The sequence below is a fragment of the Ctenopharyngodon idella genome, chromosome 5 (assembly GCF_019924925.1).
Source record: "Ctenopharyngodon idella isolate HZGC_01 chromosome 5, HZGC01, whole genome shotgun sequence".
NCBI classification, from domain to species: domain Eukaryota; kingdom Metazoa; phylum Chordata; class Actinopteri; order Cypriniformes; family Xenocyprididae; genus Ctenopharyngodon; species Ctenopharyngodon idella.
Window position 1 is genome coordinate 3,104,170 of NC_067224.1, and position 18,880 is coordinate 3,123,049.

At 36.4% G+C, this 18,880-nt stretch overlaps 1 protein-coding gene across 1 annotated transcript in view; it reads left to right on the forward strand.

The window, feature by feature from the left end:
- The window catches only part of inpp5jb (inositol polyphosphate-5-phosphatase Jb), a 35,238-nt gene that overhangs the window by 8,288 nt on the left and 8,070 nt on the right, over positions 1 to 18,880 (forward strand). Inside the window, 11 exon segments of the mRNA XM_051895021.1 lie at positions 8,080 to 8,187; positions 8,568 to 8,676; positions 11,652 to 11,768; positions 13,179 to 13,354; positions 13,918 to 14,029; positions 14,246 to 14,355; positions 14,797 to 14,998; positions 15,178 to 15,315; positions 15,425 to 15,508; positions 15,622 to 15,726; positions 18,859 to 18,879. Coding sequence (XP_051750981.1) covers positions 8,080 to 8,187; positions 8,568 to 8,676; positions 11,652 to 11,768; positions 13,179 to 13,354; positions 13,918 to 14,029; positions 14,246 to 14,355; positions 14,797 to 14,998; positions 15,178 to 15,315; positions 15,425 to 15,508; positions 15,622 to 15,726; positions 18,859 to 18,879 — 1,282 coding nt within the window.

The following is an 18,880-nucleotide window of genomic DNA, read 5'->3' on the forward strand; positions in this document are numbered from 1 at the left end:
TAATGGTTCATTTTCATAAGCTGCCAGTGACAGACTGTTGCACCCATAAAATGAAACATTTGTATTCTGACAGAACATCAATATGAACTTTTAACCTTAAATTTAAATAAATGTAATTGCACAAACTATGTAGGCTACTCTTTCATTTTGTTTATTGTGAAATAACTAATAATAATAATATTATATTTTTCTGTCTTCATTGTTCTGGGCTGCGTTTCCCAAAAGCATCAGTGGTTTCTTGCGATACTAAATGCAGCCCTGTTTGAATGTAGTGTCGGCAGTGTGCGAACGCTCTCTGTGATTGATTGGTTCTGACTTGCAGCATTTGCGTGTTCATATGAGAAGGAAAATACTTCTACTACAAATTATTCGCTAACATAGGTTATTTGTCCAATTCAATGCATATTGTATGCATTAAATTTATTGTTAAATAAACAAAATAACTGGTAAAAAAAACACACCTTAGTATCGATATTTTAATTTGAGTATCGATACTTTCAATACTCAACGTCAGTATCGATATATCGATACTTCATATCGATCTGCCCATCCCTACCACCAACTCTCATTCAAACTCACTGTTCGCCACACGTCCATTTTCTCATGCAGTGAAAGATACATAGCAGAGCATTGAGGACACAGACAGCGTTACAGGTTACAGACAGATCAGGTTACTTTTGATATAAAACAAAGTCTTAACTTTTAAATTCTGTCAATTTTACTACGGGATTAAAACAATACATGTGATTTTGTCGCTCTTTAATGTGGAGTGACAGATCGCTTTAGCGCCTCAGGTCAAGCGGCACGTGAACCTATTATCTCTTCCTCTTTTCTGCTATTACGAAATAAACATGAATGAATATTAAAAAGTATGTTGAAAGATACAGTACAATTTACTGAAATGAATCCAGCTCTAGTGTAATCACTTAATCAGAGTTTCGACCGCAGAAAGACCGCAATAAAACAGCTTGCAAACAAATATGTCACAAAATGTTACATTTACCTCAGGAAAGCCATTCAGTGAGCATAAACTCAATAGTTAGTAAAAAGACAAAAAAGAAGAAATCTAGAAGGGAGCATTTTTCAGATATTTTTGCACAATATTACATATTCATATTTTTACTCTTATTAAAAAGTTATTACAATTCCCAGACTTAATAAAAACACAGTACGTCATTTTAACAGTATTTTTAACAAATTCATTAAAAATACACTTTCAAAAGCTGAAGTGATTTCCTTGATTTAATTATTAGTTAAAGTATAACTCAGTATCGGTGATTAGTCGATTATTCATTCCAATAATCAGTAGATTAATCGATTATCAAAATAATCGTTTGTTGCAGCCCTATTTCCAAATATGGATTTTTAATAAATAAAATGTACACTGTCATTCAAATGTTTGGGGTCTGTAAAATTTTTAACTGTTTTTGAGTCTTATTCCCACCAAGGCTGCATTTATTTGATCAAAAACACAGTAAAAACAGTAATATAGTGAAATATTATTACAATTCAAAAGAACTGTTTTCTATTGTGTTAAATTTTAAAATGTAATTTATTCCTGTGATAAAAGCTGAATTTTCAGCATCATTACTCCAGTCTTCAGTGTCACATGATCCTTCAGAAATCATTCTAACATGATGATTTGCTGCTCAAGAAACATTTATGATTATTATCAATGATTATTATTAAAATTAGAAACCATGATACATTTTTTTCAGGATTCTTTGATAAATGGAAAGTTCAAAATAACAGCATTTTAGGGATGCACCGATAGGATTTTTTGGGGTCGATACCGATTCCGATTTTAACAAACAATTATTGGCCGATACCGATAACGATATTTGTCACTTACTGTGTTTTGAAATTTTGTCATCAAAATAGATAGTATTTTGATCATGTTTTAAATCAGCAAAGTTCAAAACCACCTGCATTAAATTATACTAGCAGGTTTATTGCTATAAATTAAATACATATTAATCCTTTATTGTAACAGACTTTTTTTACGATTAATCTTCTAATTTGTTTTGTATACATTTTAATATTTTTTTGTAAGTTTAAATATGTATGAGATCTCCTTCACTAAGGCAGGACTCTTATTTTGACAGGTGTTCTCGGCTACAGAGCTACACGGGTAATGAAAGAGAGCACGCAGTTCTTCAGAGATATTTTGCAGATTTAAAGTTAGTCAGTTTATTAAGCATCCCCCGAAAAGGCATAAGATCTGTATGTATGTCGCGGTATCAAACTGCGTCGTCATTGATGTATTTAAATCGGACGCAATAAACTGTTACGGAAGTTACAAAAGTTGCTTAGTGAAGAATAGTGTGCGATCTTTTGTTATTTGATTAGCATTAAATCGCAGACAGCAGCGCTAGGATTACGCAACAAACATTATACAGCTCAGCGCCTTCACACAGTTAATTAATAAACTATGGGTTTGTTATATCGGCTTTTTTCCTGCTACAGCCGATATGCCGATGGTTGTAAATTGAACAAAAATCGGCCGATACATCGGCGCATCCCTACAGCATTTATTTAAAATATAATTTTTTGTAATAGTGTAAAAATCTTTACTGTTTCCATTTGATGTGTACTTGCAGAATAAAAGTCTTAATTTTCTTAAAAAAAAAAAAAACCAAAAAAACTTACTGACCCCAAACTTTTGAACAGTGCATTTCCCCACTGTATTACTTATAAACAGGATTTGACAAAGAAGTGTGTTGGTGCTCTTAAGGCCCGTTCACACCAACAACAATAACTATAAAGATAAGGATAACTATATTAGCGTCCACACCAGCGGAAGATATCGTTCTGTTTATTCCCAATTTATAAGCGCACACTTCAGTTTTGTCGCCTGCCGCTTTAAATGCTCAAGCTCTTTGAAGCAGGATGTATTCTGATTGGCTCTCAATGTTTTTTTCGTTCATTAGCTGGAAAAATTCCAGCGATATCGTTTCTCTGTGCCGTCATCATTATACAGTAGATGTAATGTGGGCTCTGCTACTCTTTTATATTTAGAATGATTTTTAGAACAATATCTTTATCGTTATCTTTATAGTTATAATCCTTTAATTTAAGAATTACTCGTTTCCTTCATCCTTCTGTGATTTGAGCTGCAGGCTGATCTGTGTTGATATAACATTGTATGTTTTCCAGCTTCTGCTTTATCAGATCTGCTTGGGTTGGATTAAAATTTAGTACACAGTAATGTTCTCTTAATGTTCTCTCGGGAAAGTGTGTGGATGTTTAAATCTTCTCACTGACACTCATTAAAATAGATGTTTAGGGAACAGGCGACTACAGAACATTGAAAAAATACATGACCAGAAACTAGCACGCCGGATTATATGAAAACGGAAATATGTCAGGAAGCTGCTGTCACTCATTCAGTAATGGTGCACATCATTTTCTCTTAGCTTAGTGAGGTCAAAGATCAGGCCAGGATTGTATTTTAAGCACTTATACACTCCCACACACACTTTCCCACACAACCTTTTGAGATAGCATATAAATAGATTAAAATTTCAATGTTATATTAAACTTATATAAGAATATAAGAGGCTTCTCTTTCTTGGAAATAAAGATGGAGTCTGGATGCTGGTGGAATTATTGAGAAAAATATATATTGAATATTTATATATTCCTGGCATTGTTTGGATTTTAAATGAGATGATTTATTAACATGTTTAACTGCAATGGAGTGATGTGATGTGACACAACAAAACTAGGTTACTCCCATTATAATCAACAAAATGTCTACATTGCAAACATGTGTAATTATCCTGATGATGTTCTTACTCCCTTTTCATTTATTCATTAATATGACACAAACACGTCTTCAAGGATACTTGTTTGATGAATTATAAGCCAAACCCGAAACCTGTGAGTGTCAAACCATCACGGCTTCAGTATCCCACCTAAAGATATGGAAACACTCTGGGTCCTATTTTAACAATCTAAGCACATGGTCTGAAGCACATGGCGCAGGTGCACAAATCCACTTTTGCTAGTTTAATGATGGAAAAAACGGTCGGCACGGCAGGCACATGGTCCAAAAGGGTTGTACCTAGTCTCTTAATGAGGCATGGGTGTGTTTTGGGCGTAACATGCAACAAACCAATCAGAGTCTCATCTGCCATTCACTTTAAAAGCCAGATGCACTTCCACCATGGCAGAATATAGACACCCTCAACCTGACGAGTCAGTTTAAATACATGTCTGTATTGCCACGATTGGTCAAATAGTTAACCAATTTCATTCGTTATTACTGCAGATAGGTCATTCTGATACATGCAATGACTATTTATTATGACATGTCGGCATTTGTATCTTTATGCACACAATAATAATCTTTTACATTGTAATCCTTTTATTTTAAATATTTGGCATGTTTGTGTGCTGCTGCAGATAGGTCTGTGTGTGTGTAACAAGAAGAGTGTATGCAGATTTATTCTCACATGTTCTTTATACAGAATATCATTTCAATTCATTTTCCACTGAATTATGTGATCACTGTCCGTGTTATGATTATGAGAGCGCGTTTTAGATCTGTCAGTCATGTAATCATATCTCCTGCTCTTCCGAATATAAAAATTGAGAGAATTATGATTATGATGATATGTTTTCTGTGTGTTTTGTATGCAGCTCATGGTGTTTTTATAACAATAAAGGATGTTTATGACAAATGATAAGCAGATTTAGCATTCAATCAATTATAAAACATACAAAGAATGCATGACTGCCCATTATCGAATCAAAACCCACTTTAGATCATAATCAGAGGTTAATCAACTCGATGATGGTTTAAAGTGCGTTTTGAGCAAAGACATTAAATTTTGAAATGTAGCTTGATGCTAATTGTATCTCTAATTACAAACCCGATTCCAAAAAAGTTGGGACACTGTACAAATTGTGAATAAAAAAGGAATGCAATGGTGTGGAAGTTTCAAATTTCAATATTTTATTCAGAATACAACATAGATGATATATCAAATGTTTAAACTGAGAAAATGTATCATTTTAAGGGAAAAATAAGTTGATTTTAAATTTCATGGCATCAACACATTTAAAAAAAGTTGGGACAAGGCCATGTTTACCACTGTGTGGCATCCCCTCTTCTTTTTATAACAGTCTGCAAACGTCTGGGGACTGAGGAGACAAGTTGCTCAAGTTCAGGAATAGGAATGTTGTCCCATTTTTGTCTAATACAGGCTTCTAGTTGCTCAACTGTCTTAGGTCTTCTTTGTCACATCTTCCTCTTTATGATGCGCCAAATGTTTTCTATGGGTGAAAGATCTGGACTGCAGGCTGGCCATTTCAGTACCCGGATCCTTCTTCTACGCAGCCATGATGTTGTAATTGATGCAGTATGTGGTCTGGCATTGTCATGTTGGAAAATGCAAGGTCTTCCCTGAAAGAGACGACGTCTGGATGGGAGCATATGTTGTTCTAGAACTTGGATATACCTTTCAGCATTGATGGTGCCTTTCCAGATGTATAAGCTGCCCATGCCACACGCACTCATGCAACCCCATACCATCAGAGATGCAGGCTTCTGAACTGAGCGCTGATAACAACTTGGGTTGTCCTTGTCCTCTTTAGTCCGGATGACATGGTGTCCCAGTTTTCCAAAAAGAACTTCAAATTTTGATTCGTCTGACCACAGAACAGTTTCCTCTGTCTCGCTTTCAACATTTGATATGTTATCTATATTCTATTGTAAATAAAATATAAGTTTATGAGAGTTGTAAATTATTGCATTCCTTTTTTATTCACAATTTGTACAGTGTCCCAACTTTTTTGGAATCGGGTTTGTATATTTTAAGATGTATTCTTGTAAGCACTAGATAGTTTGTGTTTCTAATGTAGTACCAAACTTTATTCGTCTTAATTTAACGCTGTATACTATGCAGCGGACGATGTTAAAGCCATATACAAGTCAAGTCAAGTCACCTTTATTTATATAGCGCTTTTTACAATGCAGATTGTGTCAAAGCAGCTTTACAGTGATAACTGGTATATAATTTTGGCTGCACAGCAGCTCTTAAAGAAAATGGTGTCAATGAAGGCAGATCAAAACACTGTTGAATATCAAATGTCAAGTGTCCCCAACTAAGCAAGCCAAAGGCGACAGCGGCAAGGAATCCAGACTCCAACAGGTGACATCAGGTGGCAAACAGGTGTTAAAATGGAGAAAAAGACCTTGGGAGAAACCAGGCTTAGTCGGGGGGCCAGTTCTCCTCTGGCCAACAGTGAACAGTGCTTTGTTACGATTCAGGTAGCTATCATAAGTCCGATGGGATTGCAACATTCAAAGTATTTATTCCAGTTCCATCCAGTTGAGGATCGTATTCATCACGCCGGTATGGACGGTTTGTTGAGGAACTATACGAGATACATACATGAGGACAAATGCTTTGTTGGTCGGTGCCACCTAGCGTGCAGGTGTAAATTAGCAGAAGATGATCAGTCATTTCAGGTTCGGTGTGAAAGGTCCGTTCTTTTGTGATTCGCCTTGTTTTTTTGCGTCTCGTCTAGTGTGAAAGCGCCTTTATAATACGGTTATAATGAGATTTAGGCAATATCGCTATTAAACTTTACCTCATGTAAACACAATACTTTGATCAAATTGATGTGATTATGCTCATAATCGTAATAGTCCTTACTCTGATTATTGGAAATATTACATTATTGTGCCCATGTAAACATAGTTAGAGAAGCTCACATGATTCACCTCATAATATAGTTGCATACTGATACTGTTGGATTCTCTGCCTATAACCAGCGGCAATACAGAGAGGTGAGGTGACTGTCAGGCCGCTTTTCCATTACGCTTCAAATTGTGCAAATTAAAATTACGAATTGAAAATACGCCCAATGAAAACATGTCAATTTCGCTTTTTTTACACTTCAGGTGGTTTTTCAGGCAATTCAAAAAAGGAATATTTTGCAAAACTGCAATGGAGACAGTTTTTTTCACATTTACAGGTCACCTGACGTATGTAAAAGTCAATCATTCATTTTTTTTTTTTAATTGGAGAAATAAATAGAGTACAGATAAGCTTAACAGAAATAAAATCAGAAGTTCCTCCGAATTTTCCTTATGCAAACAAAAATTAACCAAGTTATATTTCCTTATGCAGTTATTAACTATATATACATATTTGTACATACATATATACACACTTGTGCACAAATAATCATTCCTATACATGCACATGCCATCTAAGTATACACTGTACATACAAACATATGCACATATTCCAACATACAGAAAACTCCTAAAACAAAACAACTTTCCACCCACCTACCGCCCGCTCACCAGCTCTCCGTCTGCCTGATACGCACCACATAGGGAGGAACACTAAAAACAACCAGGAGTGGAATAGATCTTAGATCCAACTCAAATTAAATCAACATCCCTTTTATCCAAATCTCCTCTGTCTTCTCCCCTAAATATCTTATAAAGGGATCCCAAGTTTTAGCAAACTGTTGTTCCTTAGAGCCGTATACGCTCCAAATGTAGTGTATTTGTGAGTTCGTCAAGCCAAGGCTGGAAAGGAGGTGACAGTTTATTTTTCCAGAATGTTATTTCCAGAGTTCTTTATTAAACTCTGACAAAAGAATTAAATATAAAATACTGGATTCTAAACAACAAAGAAGTGCCACAATTTATCAAGACCTCGAAGCAGATGGAGGAAGAAACACCCAGAAACACCTCATACATGGCCACTCCCAGGTATAAGGGGCTTTCCTTGCCATTAAAGCTTGGATAACATGCCTAAATCTCCTTCGATTAAAAATAATGGCTAGTGCAGTGGCTGTGATATACTTAAACCTACTAACATCCATTGCTTGATCTTTGGGACAACAAGAGGAAAAAATTACATTTTAGTCTCATCAGTTAATGGAAACGCTGTCATTTTGCAATCGTTTTTTATTAACATTTAGAAAATATTGAAAAAGTTTTGCGCAAATCTGTAGTGGAAACCCAGCTAGTGTGAACACAGCGTAACACAGATGAATGAGGTTCTCCAGCAAATTCAGCTGCTGTTCTCTAATGTCTCTTTCTGCCAACAGGGTGCATATTATCACTTGGAACGTGGGCTCAGCCATGCCTCCTGAAGACATCACTGCTTTACTGGGCCTGAATGTTGGCGATGGGAACACAGACATGTATATTATAGGGTGAGAGCCACTGCTTTTCTAGATGAAAGCTGCTCAATATGAAAAGAAATCACAGTAAATCTGTTCCTTCCTTCAGAAAATAAAGTACTAAAATTCATATTAGTCCCTTTATTTACATCAGTAGGATGTCGATCCGTACACTGTAGCACAGCTGAAGACATGAAAAGAATTAAACAAGCGTTCATCAGAATTGATCAAACAATGATGTTATAATGCTATAACATGATGGTCATAATCTTGACCTATACATAAGCACACTACAGATATAATCTACCGCCTGCCTTAAGGTCTCTTCTTCTGTCTCTCCCTTCTGATATTTTTCAGTCTGTAATTTAAGCTTTATTGACTGTCATTTACTACTGTCTTGCTTCTTCTCTCAGCTTACAGGAAGTGAACTCAATGATCAACAAACGACTGAAAGATGTTCTTTTCACTGACCAGTGGAGCGAGGTCTGCATGGACGCTCTCAGCCCCTTCGGATATGTACTGGTCAGTAATGTTCCCCTTAACCACACACACACACACACACACACACACACACTCACACACACACACACACACACACACACACACAAACACATCCATAAAGTTGTCATTGAAGCCTCAGGGGTCACATTATGTAATCCTGACTGAGTGGCTGAGGATGAAAATCTCTTTGCTGGTCTTTGTCTCTGTCATGTGGCTTGTGTTTCTATTTTCAATCAGTTAGACTCCTTCCTCATTTTATGTGCCATTATTTTCTTTGTGAAAAAATAATCTCATATAAAAACAATTTGGCATACTACTACATATCTTCTTTGTTGAATACAGTATATTAGTGTTTCTACACTATTTGAAATATACAGTATATACTGCAGTGTAAGCAGTATTATATTCTGAATATTGCCCACGTCTCTCTGGAGGGATGTTCACATATCACTTCTGCTTAATTAATCACACTGGAATTGGAAGATCCAGTGAAACTCATTGCGTTGTCGGCATTTTAGTATCATTGATATATTATTATAGTTTTAATAGTAATATAGTTAATATATTGAATTAGATTTTATTTATATATTTTCTGTTTTCACTTTATTTTAGTTAAAGTTTTAGTAATTTTGTTGTGTTTTTGTAATATTTATTAGTTTTAGCTTTTAAATATGTCTATATAGTTTTTATGAATTTGTATTTATTAGTTTGAGTTTGAGTTTTAGATATTTTAGTACTTCAAGTTAAATAAAAATGTTCTTTTCTTGGCAATTCTCTGAAATAAAAGAAAGTTTTTTAATATTTATTTTATTTTATTTTATTTATTGTGTTTCAAGTAACTAAATGGTTGTAGTTAACAATAATAACCCTGATTTTAGTATGGCATATTTATTAATTTATTATTTGAATTAGCATTTCTATTTTAGTTTCAGTATTTTTGTTTTTAAATATTTCTTTTTTAGCTTTAATAGATTTTTTCATCTCCGTTTTAGTTTTAGTAATTTTAAAACTTATTCAGTTTGTTGCCAAGGCATCATTTTTAATTTTCATTTAAGTAAGTTAAAGTTTTTGATCTTTTCATTTATTTTTGTTTCAGCTTTATTTTAACACTCTAAATTTAGATGCTGGGTTGTTTCAGCCCATGTTTGGGTCAAATATGGACAAACCCAGCCGTTAAGTTTAAAAATTTAATTCAAAAATTTAAAGTAATTAATGAAAACAATCCTTACTAGTTTTAGTTAATAATAGTTTAATAACAACACTGAAAACAGTAGTATGGTTGTATACAGAGCCTAACTTTTTCCACACCTGCCAGTGACTTTTTTTTACCCACCATGAAACTGTTTTTGCAAAAACAGGCAGTAATGACACCAAAATTTTAGATACCAGTGAAAATTCACAATTCTCTATTCCAATTTTAAAAGTACTAGCCTAACTAATATAAATTTAAAGGTGCAATATGTAAAATTTTCTGTCCGCTAGAGGTCGCTAGAGGCCTATTCAAAACAAAGGCGTAGCTTGATGACGCCAAGTTTGAGCGCGGAATCTTGGGACATGTGGTCTTCACCTCAATGGACGGTGCAAAAGAATAGAGATAGGACTCGGGAAGAAATCATGTTCATGGATGTGATTATTAACGTTACTGTAGTATGAAGCAGAGCAGGACCGAGTGTTGTGGGAGCTGAACGAGGCCGCTGGAGCGTTTGTGCAACACACGCCTCACGAGCAGCAGAACTTTTATTATGCCACAGTCGCCGGCGCTGCTTCCGCTTTTCCGGTCATGAGTATGAGGAAACACAGCTCTGTTTATCATATTAGATACATTTGAAAGTGTTGAAAATGATGTTATAACGTTACTCTGTGCGTTCGCTCGGCGGCTGCTGTGAGACACTTGTTTGAGACACACTGCAGTAAGATCGATTTTAGAATATCATATTAAATGCTGGATGGCTTGTGTTGATAAATGGCATGCAATTAATTTTAAAACGTATTGTATGATGGAGAAAATGCTGAATTACTGTTACTAAAAATAAAGCTGCATCTGATTATGCTATGTTAGCCACTTCACAAAATAGTGTTTTTCTCTGAGGCATGGTAAAGCATGGTACTCGCAAAAAATCAAGAAAATTAGATTTAAACAATAAGACTAAACGTGTTGAGCTATATAACAATAATTAGTTTTCTGTCTATAAATGTAACCAAACAGTTGTTTCCTTGTCTTTTAAAACATGTAAATATTAAAGTGTCTTTGGTGTTTCCATGGTTTCTACAAAATAATACCGGAAACCGAGGGTAACGCGGGTATGACGCAATTGACAGGCGACTCCTCACAAGCCTTGATTAAAATTGCAATTTTCTCACGATTTACAAATAGTTGTAAACATTTGGGATATTGTAAGTACTCAAGTGAACAAAATATATAACACTGGCCTAGTGGTTTTTGGATATTTTACTGCAAAATTCTTACATATTGCACCTTTAAAACATTATTAAAGACAAATAAATAGTCATTAATAAAATAAAAACAAATAAGCAGGAATATTAGGCTGCTGTCACTTTAAGAGTGAATGCACGGATCTAATATACTGATATTGTACACATGCGTTTACTTTCTCAATTGTTTACATTCACTTAAGATATAACCGACTGTGTTTACTAGGATACTTGCTATTTTTTTGACATAATTTTGTGTGAATTTGTCTGCTCAAGTGCAAAAAGATGTGAAAGAGAGCTCAGTTTAGTAATCGTGCGCTGTCTGAGATGCAGCTTTCAATTTCAATTTAATTTTAGGCCCTGGTTGTATTCCATACGCACCCTGTCAAATTTTCTCTCGTTCTCTAACATTAGAGAGCGAGTGATTATTTAGTACTCATTTAGGTTGTGTGTTTTTATATACCCGGCTCCGTTTCAAGTCAATGAATAAACCTGACGCAGGAAATCTGTCAGTTTCTCCCAACTCATTTTCAGTCTGTTTATCTCCTGTCCGCTCTCTGTAGGTCACGTCTCAGAGGATGCAGGGAATGCTGCTGCTGGTCTTTGCCAAGTACTATCACCTGCCTTTCCTGAGAGGCATTCAGACACAGACCACTCGCACCGGGCTTGGCGGAATCTGGGTATGTTATCTGCCCTTTTCATGACTGTGTGCAATCTCATATTTTCCTTTTCTAAAGTTATTCAGGGGAATGCCACGCTTCTGCATCAGAATATCTCTCAGCTGATATGTGGAATAGGCACTGAATCCTCATGTGCAGATATGAAAGGTTACAGGAACCTGTTAACAGGGTTGTCAAATATCTCATGCAGTGTGTTGCTGAAATATTAATAATGTGCTGAACACCTAATGAATATAAAATGATGCCATCGTAATGATAAACTAACCTCTCACAGCAAGAATAACAGTGTCCAACTTTAGAACAAAGTGCGTGAAGCCGGTTTTTCCCCCTGGGTATTAATAAGTTATAAAGTAAACTCCAGGTCACATTCATCATGAATTCATTGAGCATAAATTTCTATAAACAGATTTGTCTTGAAGTCTTTAAAATTGGAAAGGAATATTTTCTCTGATAATCTCTTTTAAATCACTGATAAAGAATTTTAATGAGAGCTTAAAGTAATAGTGGAATTTTAATAATTAAATTAAATGAATTATTTTCTGTAAATAAAATCATGTAAGTCGCACATAAAAATGTTTAACTGGCTTAAGTGTTCAGGCCTCTGTATGACTAAATACTGTAAATACATGTAAAACTGGGAGGTGTGTTTGTGGTTAATTTAATAGCTGCAATTAGGCAACTGATATATTTCACCAACTTGATAACATAATATATTTTACAGATAATATACTGAAAAATTCCGACATTCTCTCAGTTTCTCTCATAATTCAGCACACCAGTTTCAGCACTCTTCTGCCCCGAGGTCTCAGTTCTAATGACTGATTGCCATGGTTACCACACACCTGTTCCATATTTTGATTAATTAGTTACCATTTCTGTTCTGCTTGCCTGTGTCAAGTTTTGAGTGGAAAGCCCTGCAGGTTTACATCGAAATTAAATGCACGTACATTACAAGATTCTGCACATCCACCAATCCTTGTGTGCCTTAATGCCTTCAGTTACAAAAAGGGTGTAGAGCTTGCAATATTTAAAGGGGACATATCATGAAAATATGACTTTTTTCATGTTTAAGTGCTATAATCGGGTCCCCGGTGCATCTACCAACCCATAAAACGTGAAAAAGGACAACCCAGTAACTTTGTTTTGGCAAAACTTTCTTTGCAAACATATAAAAAAATGAGCCGCTCAGATTTCGCTCCCCTAGTGATGTAGGAAGGGGATCTTATTATAATATTACCGCCCCTTAATCTGCACGTTTCCACTTCCGGCGCCGCCATTTTGTTTTCGCAAGTGAAAACGGTGTACCAGTTCTAACGCCATGGCAAAAGTTCGAGTAAAGCATGCTAACTGTTCTGTCGTTGGCTGCACAGAAACAAAAACAAAAACAAATTTATTTCTCACACTCTGCAGGGGAATAAAGGGGGCGTCAGCGCTCGCATGACTGTGTTTGGCCATTCGATCTGTTTCTTGAACTGTCATCTGCCCGCACACATGGAGAACTCAGACCAGCGCATGGAGGACTTCGAAAGCATCCTGCAGCAGCAACAGTTTGAAGGACAAGCTGCCATGGGCGTCCTGGATCACGAGTAAGACTTACACACACACACACACACACACCCACACACGCGCACACACACTAATTAACAAAGTATAAACACACATTGATGTTATTATTGTGAGTGAAACCATCAGGGTCACACAATGAACATGTAAATCAACTCTTTGCACATTTAGTAACTCATAATTATGCATCTGACCAACAGATGGTGCTGTTGTACTTTAGTTTCCTCAAGGGAAGTGTTTCTCAGTCTTCAAGTATCAGATTTAATATTGGACATTTTTGACCCAACACAGTACCTTTTTTTTTTTATCTTACAAAAAAAACAATAAAACACTTTCATTTTTTCTTTTACTAATTCTGTTCATGATTTTCATGTCATGCAACTTGCCCTTGATAGCATGGCCATAATTTACTAGTACAGATAAATGTACTAGTAAATAAATACCATAGAGTTTAATTCGAATCACAGCCAAGTCAATGACAAAAGATTGGGCTCTCATGACAATTTTTAACTATTGGTTGCCAATTTGTGACCTTGAAATTGATATTGAAAACTGTATCATGTGACTCATGGACAAATGTTTGCAGTGTGGTTTTCTGGTTTGGAGACCTGAACTTCCGAATTGAGGACCTTGAGATGCAAGTCGTGAAAGGAGCTATTGACAACAACAAACTGTCCATACTGTGGGAAAAAGACCAGGTGAGAAATGCATGAAGAACCTCTGACCTTTGCTCCCTCTAAAAGTCAAAGATCACGTTTCTATACATGACATGATGTAAATATTATGAAAATATTAAATGCCATTGAAGAAGGAGCAACTGTTTTGTTTCTCCATTCTTCCATGTGCTAGTATTATTTATACTGACAGTATATGTATCTTTGTCTTTGGTGCTTCTCAATCTCTCCATCTCGCAGCTGAACATGGCTAAAGGCAGTGAGACTGTGCTTGAAGGCTTCCACGAGGGGCCAATTAAATTCCCTCCTACGTACAAGTTTGATGTGGGCACAGACACATATGATACCAGGTAAAATGGAATTTAAACATTTAGGTCCATAAATACTTCTTTTGACATCATGCTTCTAAACAGATTCCAAGGGACTAAAGGATTTAAAGGGGTCATTTTTTCCCCCACATACATACAGTATACTAACATTTTAACACACCTTAGAATTAAACATAACATTCTGCTATGATTGGCTAATCTCTTTGCAAGCAAAAATGAGTAACAATATTCAGGCACAAGATGCAGGTTTGCTGTCAGAACAAGCTGTTTTGCAGCTGCAAGTTCTTGTTGGACTGGAAAGGGAGTTTCGAGGTCTAAAACTTTGAGTCTGATAGTATATCTGTTTTCCTCCAAAATGATCAAGTAAACTTCAATTTCTCATTCCTGTCGATCTGTAGTATTCAGTTCCTGCTATAATATTATTATCGCATTGTTATTTAAGTGAATCTTTATCTTTCTTAGTGGTAAAAAACGTAAGCCAGCGTGGACTGATCGTATTCTTTGGCGGTTGAGGCCGATGGCTCAGGTCAGCAACAGCGTGTCGAGGCGCAGCTCCATGTCGGGACTAACCAGCGGAATCCGTGTGTCGCAGCATTTTTACCGCAGTCACATGGAATACACCGTCAGCGACCACAAGCCTGTCTCCTCGATTTTCACTCTGCAGGTCAGCACACTAACACTTCTTGATGTTACAGTTCTTTAGCTCAAATGGTATTTTTTCATGTTGGTTCAGCTAATGTTCATGTTTTAACACAAGGTGGTCGTTTCACACTGTCTACACTTATTGAGAGCATCTTTCATAGCTGGTTTGTGCATTGTGTTTAACATGTGATGTCCTTGCAGTTCCCATATAAGGTGGACATGCCTTTAGTTACACTCCTTGTAGAGGATGAATGGAGAGAGATATCAGATGCAGTGGCCAAATTCAAGGTGGTGCCCAGCTTTCCTCGAAGCTCTTGGGACTGGATTGGGCTTTACAAGGTTATTTCAATCATTTCTTCACTTCTGAGCATCTAAAGATGTAGGAGTAAGATAATTAAAAGAATTTATACAAATATCTTTATTGTCACTTATAAAATTGATTTCACAGGTTGGGTTTAAGCACCATAAGGACTATGTGGGTTACACTTGGGCCAAACAGGAAGAGTCTGATTTCCTGAGACAGGAGCACGAAGTAAGGACAAATCACACATCCATTTAGTTGCATGAGAAACTCACTTGTGTTCATTAAGCTACACATAGAAGCTTGTGAATTTTAATTAGGAGGTTTTGATTTGCAATCTCCAGGTGATTTTTACCGAGGAAGAATTGCCAAAGGATTCTGGGGACTTCATACTGGCTTACTATAGCAACAATATGAGCTCCATTGTGGGCGTCACCGAGCCATTCCAGGTAGATAATCTCTTTTGCTTTTAATTCCAGCATGTACTTGCTTTGCACCATAAAACTGTTCTCAAGTACCTGAATCAGTGAGTTTACATGGACCCTAATAATCTGATTGTAATCGGACTAGTAACACAGTCGGAATAAAAAATTCACATGTAACCATGTCATTATTAATGAATTGGCCAAATCCAATTAAAATTTCATTCGGATTGTAAGGGGTGGTTTAAACCTTTTCTAATCAGATCAAGAGGGCACATAAACACTTGAAATTAGGATTAAATTGAAGTAGGATTGAAAACCAAAACGGGAAAGTACTGCGCATGTGCAATGACGTAAAAATGGCATAATGATGTATGACGTGTGAAACAAGCTGCTGTTGTTGAATAAAGTGTCATAAATGACTGTTGTGTCTAAAATTCTCCTTCCACTCATCGTCTGTCAGCTCACCAGTCCTTGTTTCAGACTCTCATCCACAGACGCCTTGTTTTGGGCATGGGAATGGGCGTTATTACTGATTGAATATAAGCAGCACGGCACATGCAAGCTTCATGTGCTCGTTGTCTCCTAAATTAGGACCTGAAATAGATAAATATTAAGTCTGCTCTTTAAAACAAAGAAAAGAAGCAATGTAGGAGAATGGTTAGTATGTGCAAGCAGCAGGAATCTATATTCATGCAGTGTGCGCATGTCAAAATATCAATTCTAGTTTGAAGCTTGTGACATATAAGTGCGCACATCAACCCGATCGCTTTATTTAGCGTTCATGTAAACACTACTTTCGGATTTCATTCCGATTGAAACAAAAGGTGTCCATGTAAATGTAGCTTCAGTCTGAAATGCTCGGTTTAAAGAGGACCTTTTATGCAATGTGTTTGAACACCGATGTGACCGCAGTGTGTGAGAACAACCAGCCTATAATGTTAAACATCCACTTACTCATTTTTTTATAATTCCCATAAATCAAAAGCAGTCTCTTCAACCATGCTGATTCAGATTCCCCCCTACAGTGACGTCATTGTAGGGAGAAGCCCCACCCACAGCCGGTGACCATCTGCCTTTTTAGCATAGACACAGCCCTGAGTGAGAAGCACAGAGTCCGCCATTTCTGTATCCTCGCTGTAGCAGCTGTAGTTGTACAATGTCTGCACCAAAAAGGCATTACAAATGTTGTGTTTTGGGATGTACTAATGCACATAAGAGTCTCCATAGACTCCCACCATCTGAGTCACTGAGGACATCTTGGTTAAATTTCATTTTCGTCATATGTTGTGAGTCCTTCCAAATTGCGTTTGTTGGCACTCTGTATGGCTAATGTTGCTAAAGCTTCCATTGTCTCTGCCTGTTTTCACTGATGCTGCCCTCAGATGCTATCAGAATTATCGTAAATATAAGTTTCCTAGTTAAAAAGTGCATGAACGCCCTTTGAATTCGCCCACTTGAATGCGATGAGCTCATATTCACGACTTCAGAAGGGAATTATGACATTTCTGATAGCACGTGAAGGCACCAGGAGACCAGAGCTATGTTGTTATTTTTATCCCACCATGCTCACCGTCTGCACAGTACGGTCAGATGACAGATGACTGAACATATAAGGCTGAACACCACTACTGACAGTTTCTGATATTTTCAGTATAGATGCACCGATGTATTGACCAACAATCGGTATCGGCCGATAAAAGCTATTATTATCACTATCGGCCACTGTTTGAAAACTGATCATATCCTGTCAATCAAAAGAGTGCGGAAAAACGTGTCAGACTGCAACTCATACATACTGTGCGTGAAGAAAAATCACTCTTGTGTTGAATTTTAATGCATTAACAGTTTAAAAATAGTGACGTTAAAGCAGGCTCTTTCTGACCCTATGAATCACCTGTAGTTCAAGCCAGGGTTGCCAGGTCTGCGTTTTTTTTTTCCCTACATCAAATATTATTTGTAGCGCCTCCCATCCAATAATCGCAAAAGCTTTGTGCTTTGTTACTTCTGATAATAATAAAAGTTTCAGTTTTCAAATTCTGTCAATTTTATCATGAAATTCAAACAATAAATGGTGTTTTGGCGCTCTTAAACGTGTCGTGTCAGATCGCTGTAACGCCTCAGTTCAGGCGGCAGTGCGGAGCGCGAGTCTTTTCTTCCTCTTCAATACAAGTTATATCTCGAAAAACATGAATGAACATCAAAGGTATGTTGAAAGATATAGTACAACTTACCGGAATGTATCATGTCTCATGTAATCACTTTATTTGTGTTTCAACCGCGGAAAGACGTCAATAAAACAGCTTGTGAACAATATGTCACATCATGTCAAATTTACCTCAGGAATGTTTTCCAATGTTCACAGCTCCTTAGCTATCTATATATATATATATATATATATATATATAACACTAGAGAGGAGCTTATTTACTGTTAATTATATGTTTGTGTAAATTTGCCATGAAGACAACAAGTGCTTATGAAAACTACCTTATGTGATACTTTTATACAAACATTTAAATTTTTATTTGAGTGTAATTATTATATCTGAAAATAAACAGCAGCTGAATATATTGCCTCTGTTGTTAATTGTAACCTCTAATATTGTAGTGTACCAAATGAGAGGGTTCCCTGTATAGTTTGCAACATTATTTGGGAGAGATTTTTTTTCCTTAAGAAAAACCAAACTATCGGTATCGGCATCGGCATCGGCCGATATCATTCTGAATAATCGGCTATCGGTATAGAAATTTAATATCGGTGCATCTCTAATTTTCAGTGTGTGAGATTGTCCTGTTTTGTTGTTGCCGGTATGCTAGAGCATGAGCTCTTGAAGCTCCGCCCTCTTCTAGAGAAGGGGCTGGGAGCACCAACTCATTTGCATTTAAAGGGACACGCAGAAAAAAAATTGCGTTTTTGCTCACCCCCAAAAAGTGGCAATTTTAACATGCTATAAAAAATGTTCTGTAGGGTATTTTGAGCTAAAACCTAACACACACACACACACACACACACACTTTCGGGGACATCATAATAGGTCCCTCTTTAAGTTTTTGTCTCCAAAATGAATAAATACTAAAATAACACTGATTTTTTTTTTTTTTTTAATTAAGAAGTTGATGATGCTTTCCAGTTAATATGTTTCTCCTCCTTTAATAGATTCAACTGCCAGCCTCCACCT